The sequence below is a fragment of the Gnatocerus cornutus genome, unplaced genomic scaffold (assembly GCF_029298725.1).
Source record: "Gnatocerus cornutus isolate USDA-ARS CGAHR unplaced genomic scaffold, icGnaCorn1.1 ctg00000104.1, whole genome shotgun sequence".
Lineage (NCBI taxonomy): Eukaryota > Metazoa > Arthropoda > Insecta > Coleoptera > Tenebrionidae > Gnatocerus > Gnatocerus cornutus.
In genome coordinates, this window is record NW_028275444.1 from 407,811 (window position 1) to 415,692 (window position 7,882).

At 30.2% G+C, this 7,882-nt stretch overlaps 3 protein-coding genes across 3 annotated transcripts; 2 read left to right on the top strand and 1 right to left on the bottom strand.

Moving 5' to 3' along the window:
• Positions 1-3,228: 3,228 nt before the first annotated feature.
• On the top strand, positions 3,229-4,626 carry LOC148165945 (uncharacterized). Its single transcript, XM_088049575.1, has 2 exons — positions 3,229-3,371; positions 3,441-4,626. The coding sequence occupies exons 1-2, from the start codon at positions 3,229-3,231 to the stop codon at positions 4,624-4,626; spliced, it is 1,329 nt and encodes a 442-aa protein (XP_087905701.1).
• A 43-nt stretch (positions 4,627-4,669) lies between these two features.
• On the bottom strand, positions 4,670-5,373 carry LOC148165946 (uncharacterized). Its single transcript, XM_088049577.1, has 2 exons — positions 5,163-5,373; positions 4,670-5,100 (listed from the first exon to the last, which is right to left on the bottom strand). The coding sequence occupies exons 1-2, from the start codon at positions 5,255-5,257 to the stop codon at positions 4,686-4,688; spliced, it is 510 nt and encodes a 169-aa protein (XP_087905703.1). The 5' UTR covers positions 5,258-5,373; the 3' UTR covers positions 4,670-4,685.
• Positions 5,374-6,396: 1,023 nt separating this feature from the next.
• LOC148165947 (uncharacterized) lies at positions 6,397-7,526 on the top strand. The gene is made up of 3 exons (XM_088049576.1): positions 6,397-6,436; positions 6,489-7,466; positions 7,520-7,526. The coding sequence occupies exons 2-3, from the start codon at positions 6,499-6,501 to the stop codon at positions 7,524-7,526; spliced, it is 975 nt and encodes a 324-aa protein (XP_087905702.1). The 5' UTR covers positions 6,397-6,436; positions 6,489-6,498.
• The last annotated feature ends 356 nt before the right edge of the window (positions 7,527-7,882 follow it).

The following is a 7,882-nucleotide window of genomic DNA, read 5'->3' on the forward strand; positions in this document are numbered from 1 at the left end:
TTAAATATGGCTAAAAACCCATATGTATCTTTCCAGCAGACACTACTGATGTCTCTAAACGTGTCAAAAGTCATATCAGTACCAACATGATCTGTATAGATATGCTTTAAGTTAAGATCATCCTGTTTGAATAAAACAAGAACATTTGCATTATCTCGAAGAAGATGTTTAGGAATTTTCGCATATGATTGACAAAGATAAAAACAATCGATATTGTTATGACGACCCATGCTAAAATATTCACGTATCACATTTTGGTTTTCACATGCTACATCATCAAATAAAATGATTGAATTTGGTTTAGCGTCTGATGGGCTTGTTATATTTTCACTACTATTGTACGCATAGTAACCGATTCCTTTGATAGGTTTTAATAAATTTTCCAAATAAATATATTTGGGTTGATAGAGGCTCTTTGAATACACATAAAGATTTTCAAATTTCAATCCATTTGGATGTTCGATTAAACTAACAATAATATTTGTTTTTCCGCAATTTGATGGTCCAATAACTAAACATCGTATGGTTGATGGAAATAACACACCATGTTTGAAATTATGTTCTTCATTATGATTTAAATCATTGTTTTTAATCGGTAACAACACTTTTTGTTTAACAATCTTCATGATGCTATTGATGATTTTAGACTGAATATAAATGGTTAAACACTGTACTATTTATGTCAGTAGAAGAAGAACTAGTCATTAGTTTGTTACTGTCTCTCGTGTAAAAAAAAAAAAATGACTTCCCAAAGTGGTACCGGTTTATTAGATAAAACATTGTTTGCGATTCCACATGAACTTCATCTTCCTGGATATCAATTTTGTGGACCAAATACAAAGCTTGAAGAACGTTTGAAACGAGGAGAAGTTGGTATAAATGGACTTGATGCAGCTTGTAAAGATCATGACATTGCCTACTCTCAAACCAAAGACATAAATTTTAGACACAACGCTGATAAGATGTTGGCTAAAAGAGCACTTGAACGTTTTCATTCTAAAAACGCTTCATTTAAGGAAAAACTTGCTGCATTAGGGGTTGCAGGAGCAATGAAAGCCAAAGTTAAATTAGGATTGGGTTTATCATCATCATCATTATCTGATGCTAATGATTCAGCAACAATTAAACGATCAACAACTTGTACAAAAATTCTTAATCAATGTCTGAAAGAAATGGATAAGAGTATTAATAATCTTCAAAAAAGTAAGCAAAAACTTTTAGATTACAAAATAACTAAACCAAGTGAATCAAGAACAAAACCTAAAAAAACAAAACGTTTTTCAAAACCAAAAAGATCCAAAAAAGAAAAACCTAACAAACTTGATAACATAATGATTGTTAATGACTCACCAATGGATACAACAACAACAACAAGTACTTCGACTATGCAAAAAGCTGTAAAAAGAAAACTTGATACTGATGATGAACCTGAAATTAAGAAAAAAACTAAATTAAATAATTTGGAACGAGTTACACTTAAAGCAGCAAGAAGAAGAAAACGCAAATTGGTGAATGATGATGATGATGATGAAGATATCTCATCAAAACGAGTGAAACTCATTTAAAGCTAATTTATTAAAAAGTAAATTTTAGTTGTATTCTAACATTCAGTCAAGATGGTTAGAGTAAAAAAAGTTGCTAGAAAAAGAGTTAGTAAACAATCAAAGAAGAGGAATGTAAAGAAAAGAAAATCAACAAGTTTTCAACAAATTACTAAAAACATTAGACAAAATATTCGTAAAAGTAAAGCAAAAACTGTAAAAGATGCTATTTTAGTGGCACTAAAAACAGCATCAAAAAAGAAGAAGAACAACAACATTAAAACTGCTCGTGTTATAAAGATCCCAAAAACCGGTGGAATTTTGCCATTAATTCCTATTTTTGCTGGTCTTAGTGCACTTGGAGCACTCGGTGGAGGAGCTGCTGGAATTGCGAAAGCCATTAATGCAGCAAAAGAAGCTAGACAAGCATTAGCCGAATCTGAGAGACATAATAAAACGATGGAAGCTATTGCAATGGGCAAAGGTTTATTTTTAAAACCATACAAAAGAGGATTGGGTCTTTTTTTAGATTAAAAGGGCTACCTAAAAGACCCTTAACAAATCTGGATATTGAAAAATTTGCAAAAATATATAAAATTCCTTATTTTCGAGGTGTCTTTTCACGAGATGTTCTTCCGAAAAAAATACGTCACAACGAATCTGGTGTTATTAATTTGGATCAAAACAGCGGAAATGGAACACATTGGGTAGCTTATCGGAAACAAAGTAATTTAGTTGAATATTTTGATAGTTTTGGTGATTTGCAACCTCCACAAGAAGTGGTTAGGTATTTTAATTCAAATGGATTTTGTCAAATTCTCTACAACCATAAGCGATTTCAAAAATTTAATACGTATAATTGTGGTCATCTATGTTTATCTTTTTTAACTGAATAAATAAATAAATAACCTAATAGAACATTATTTTAACTTAGTTTAATTTCAGTTGTACACGCATCAAGATGTCTTATCATTTTCTTTTCAGTGATACAACATCCATTTTATCAATGGATTTTAATCCTCCTATTGAGTTGGAGAAAAATTGTGCTTATGAAATTGGTTTGTTGAATTTTAATGTAAATAATGCAATTCCAAATGTTGATAACACTAATAATATGTTTTATTATGGTGAAAACAACACTAGCATCGCAATCCCAATTGGTAGCTATGAAGTGCAAGACATTGGTGAATACCTGCAGAAAGCCTTACTTTTAAATCAGAAAAACGGAGAAAAACCTATACATTTACAGTTGAAAGCAAATTTGAACACATTAAAATGTGAAATAAAATGTGACAGTGTTGTCGATTTTTCAAAAAAGAATTCCATAGCATCTTTGTTAGGATTTTCAAAAAGAAAACTTACAGCCGATAAACTACATGAATCAGATTTTCCTGTTGACATAATAAGGGTAAACTTAATTCGAATTGAGTGTACTTTTGTAAAAAATTCTTATTTAAATGGAGCTGCTGAACATATCATCTATGCGTTTTATCCTAAAGAACCTCCGGGTTATAAAATTATTGAAAAACCTGTAAACGTGATCTATCTACCAATTAACACAGATTTCATTAGAAACATAACTCTTAAAATAACAGATCAATTTGGTAAGTTGGTCAATTTCAGAAACGAGCTCATCACGACAACATTACATTTACGTAAATTAAATCAATAGTAAAACATATAAAAAATGGTGATTTGTTTTAATGTACCTATTAACAACAACAACAACAATAACGTGCAATATAAAAACGTTAGTAACGTTTCAAAAACGTTCATTCACAACAAGAACAGTGCTCCGCTAACACCTGAAAATCGAAAATTTCTACAATCGTTAGGACTGCGTGTGAAATAAAAAGTTATGGAGTTGTTAAATGTGACTCAAAAACCAACTATTGACAGTTCAATAACCAACTTGGAATGGCATTCATATCAAGCATATACAAACACTCCACTTAAGCATAACGATGAATGTCGAATTGGTATTCAACAACAGGAATTACTCACAGTGCCAGGATTAAGTGAACTTCATATTCAAGGAAGATTAGTAAAACATGATGATGAAAAACTTGTATACACCAAAGGAAAATTGGTGAATAACTTTGTTGCCCATCTATTTGAAGAAATTCGTTTTTTACTGGGAGGTGAATTAATTGATCGTGTAAAAACTCCTGGTATTACCAGTAGTTTGAAAGGTTATGTATCTTACACACCAAACGAAAGTACTGCTTTGATGAATGCTGGTTGGTTTCCTGTTGATGACGTAAAACTTGTTGATAATACAACAGGACAATTTGATGTATGTTGGCCGCTTTCGATGATACTAGGTTTTGCTGAAGATTATAAAAAAATTGTGATAAATCTTCGTCAGGAACTCGTTTTAATTCGTTCAAATTCTGATTTAAACTGTATTATTGAAACAACAGGCCTTGAAAAAGCTCAAATTTTGATTGAAAAAATTACATGGAAAGTGCCTCATGTAACAGTATCCGATTATGAAAAGTTAAAAATATTAAACATAATCGATAAAAATATTCCTTTGGAGATTGTTCATCGAAAATGGGAACTTTTTACTTATCCACTTTTGCAAGAAAGTCATTCCTTTAATTGGGTGTTGAAAACCTCAACATTTCTACAAAAACCACGTTTCATCATTGTTGGATTTCAAACTGATCGAAGAAACAATTTGAAAAAGAATGCAAGCAATTTTGATCATTGCAATTTGAGAAACATGAAATTGTACTTAAATTCTCAAGCGTATCCATATGAAAATTTAAATTTGGATTACAAACACAACAAGTACGCTTTGGCATACAAAATGTACACACATTTTCAACAAGCTTATTATTTTAATAAAAAACCAGTTTGTGAACCATTATTAAATTTGGAAAAGTTCAAAAAGGTTGCTCCATTAATTGTCATTGATTGTTCATATCAAAACGAAGTAATTAAACAAACCACCATAGATGTTCGCTTGGAATTTGAAACTGAAGGAGATATAGATGCTAATACTGCAGCTTATTGTTTGATTCTGCATGAACAATTTATCACATATGAACCACTGACAGGTCGTGTCCGTTTATTGTAAAAACATTTTATAAATTGAATTTTTGGAAAAATAAAAACATTAATTATCTGCTTATATTTTTATTCTAACCCATCGAAAAAGTTTTTTTCTGCATCGGGATGTTGACGATGATTGACGGGTTCCTTTCGTCGTCGATTCTTGCACTGCTTTTGAGAAGTTGAAGGAGCATTATTGATGACAATTACATCATCCATCAAATCTTCATCTTCTTCTTCGACTGGTGGCTCTATGTACACCCGTTTCTTTGGACTAGTTAGATTCTCCACTTCGTTGACATCTTCTTCAACGAGGTTGAATCTGAAGCGTCTCACAACGCTTTCCAAAATCTTGAATTCGGCTTCATTGTCTAATTTTGTGCGAATATATCTAATTGGTAAATTGCCAAATTTTCGTTTTAACGAACTGCCTCGAGGGCAATATTTAAGGGAAACAAACACTTTGTCTCCCAAACGTTTAATCTCGAGCACGCCATATCTGAACATACACCAAACACATGAGTCAAAAAATACTAAGAAAAAAATAATAAAAAAACTTACTGGAATAATTGCTTCATTACTACCGTAATATGCTCAGCAGGCAGATTTTCAGGATCTTCGCTAAACACTACAATAGTACATGGTGTGGTTGACATTTTGGTTGTGGTGTTGAGATTCAAACACTGATGAAGAAACAGAAAATTCTCGAAGCTTTTATAGTATGCAAACTAAAAAATGTTGATAATTTTTGTTACAAAATTGTAAGGTTAACTGATAAAAACATGCTGACAGAATTGATGAAAAAAAACACACCAATAAATATCAATTTTGCACTTACGCTGCATTAATTTGTTTTTGCAAAATATATGGAAAAACACACACCAGTTATCTTTATTTTGTTTAACATTTAAGAAATGCAAATGCTGCTTAAATTATTGGGAAAAACATCTTTATCAATAACTCGTGCATGCATTTTTAAAAAATGTTTGGGTATAAATAGGTGAAGATCTGTTTCTGGAATTAAATTGTATTTTACATCAACTGTGAAAAGAAGCAAAATGTATCTACTTGACATACAAGGTTACCAACTCGGTACATGCTTTGTATGCAAAGAATTGGCAATTCTGGATGTCGACACCCAACAATACCAACACGCCTTCATCAAGTTTCCGGTCACAATCGAGATGTGCAGTGCTGCCTTCCAAAAACAGATTGACTACGCTACTGATCAAATACACGGGGTTGAATACTACTATGAAGATCCATCAACAATAAGGTATGAAAGCATCGAGAAATTTCTAAAGGACTTCATACAATACAATCCAAATCAAAAAGTCCATGTGGCAGTGAAAGGTCTGCAAAAGAAAAAATGGTTACAGCAATTTTTTCTGGATGAGGATATTGTCGACCTCGAAACTGATGGATGTCTTCCAGTAAACACCATGAAGACAATTTTTAAGTCCCACCACTGCTTAAAGCATAGTGAATACTTAAATTGTGCTTTAGAAAACGTGCACAACTTATACATGTGGTATATGTATTGTAAAAAATAAAAATATATAAAATATAATTTTGGTTTTTTTTTTTTTAATGTTGCAAATGATTATCACATTCTAAAAATTACAGTTTTAGATAAAATTTGATAATTTGAATGTCAAAGGTTAATTTTCCAAAATGATAATTATTTGCAACTCTTGCAGTTTTAGATGATAAAAATGACACGTGCATGCTCTGATAATTTTTAAATTTTATAATATAAATACAGCTTCAATCATACTCAGTTTTCAATGTGTCTCTGCAGTTTACATTTCAAGTGTTGCTAGTGAAATTTCAAAGTAAGTACTTTTGCTAATATTATTCTTTTATTAATTCAAATTTTGTAAACAGACTATAAAAGATGGCCAGTCAAAAGATTTTAGATGAAATCTCAACTTCTGCTGTTAACAAAATTGAAAAGGTTAGTGGATTAATTAAACATAAGAAAGAATTTCTAAAATATATAACTTGGCTCAGAAAAACCATTTTATTACATAAGAGATGTTTAAAAAATAAATTAAATTGTGTAAAAAATTTTGCAAAAATTGAATCAAATTTAACTATTTTAAAGGATTATTTACTAATCTTAAAACAAAAAATACATAGTGTAAAGTATTTAAAATCTAAAAAGTTAATTTGGCAAGATGTTGACTCTTGTTTTAAAAGTAGAATTAAAACGGGTATGATAACAAATTTTTCTTTGAAAGATCCAAAAAAATTTCTCTTAAAATGCTTTAGAATATTTTCAAGACGAATTTTACATGAATTGAAAAGGTCGTTATTAAAAGTAAATGTAATTTTTGTTGGAGTCTTTATAAAACCTCACACTCACGAGACAACTCATAAATTTTTTTCTACTCCAAATATGGTAATTGATAAAAGTACAGATTTGAAAAATTGGTTCAAAATTAATGTTTATGAAAAAATTTTGTTACAACTAGAAGAGTTTCAAGAAAGGGACAGTGGGTGGGCTCTAAAAGAAATTTTACATCTGAAAGTTAATATAAATAAATATAATCCGATCAGTGTTGGTATTTCAACATATGTTGATTTACCTGATTTTGTTAAAAATACTAAAAGTGTAGTCAATATCAAGAACAATGACCAATTTTGCTTCTTATGGGCTGTTGTTTGTGCTTTATATCCTGTAAAAACAATAAAAAATGTTTCACGTGTAACATCTTATCCACATTTTAGTTTGGTGTTAAAATTCAACAATATAAGATTTCCCATTGCTCTTGAAGACATTCCAAAATTTGAAAAAATGAATCAGTTGGCAATAAATGTCTTTACTATTTTGAATAAAAAGAAAAAAATACTCCCTTTGCTGTTGAGTAAAAGTGAAATTTCACCTAAAATTAATTTACTTATGATAACAAAAGATACTGATAATGATGATGATGATGATGATGATGAACTTTCTAATAAATGTTTATTTCATTTTGCTTACATTAAAAATTTAGCACGATTAACAAGTTATCAAATGGGTAATATTAAAAATAAAAAGTGGGTTTGTGAAAGATGTTTAAATCATTTTTCTACTCAAAATATAGTTAATGATCATATGCGCAATTGTTCAGTGTTAAACGAAACTAAAATAAAACTTCCCTCTAAAGATAAAAGTATTCTAAAATTTAAAAATTATAAAAATAAACTGATGGTGCCTTTCGTTATTTACGCTGATTTGGAGTGTCTACTGATAAACTATAAAGATTTAAACAAAACAAACACTTGTGAGAAGTATC

What these genes read in the sequence shown, in the direction of transcription:
- LOC148165945 (XM_088049575.1), top strand. Translation starts at nt 3,229, where the DNA reads ATGGTGATTTGTTTTAATGTACCTATTAACAACAACAACAACAATAAC. An exon ending in AATCGAAAATTTCTACAATC is followed by an intron (nt 3,372 to 3,440) that starts GTTAGGACTGCG and finishes AACTATTGACAG; the next exon opens with TTCAATAACCAACTTGGAAT.
- LOC148165946 (XM_088049577.1), bottom strand. Translation starts at nt 5,257, where the DNA reads ATGTCAACCACACCATGTACTATTGTAGTGTTTAGCGAAGATCCTGAA. An exon ending in GTAATGAAGCAATTATTCCA is followed by an intron (nt 5,101 to 5,162) that starts GTAAGTTTTTTT and finishes GTGTATGTTCAG; the next exon opens with ATATGGCGTGCTCGAGATTA.
- LOC148165947 (XM_088049576.1), top strand. Translation starts at nt 6,499, where the DNA reads ATGGCCAGTCAAAAGATTTTAGATGAAATCTCAACTTCTGCTGTTAAC.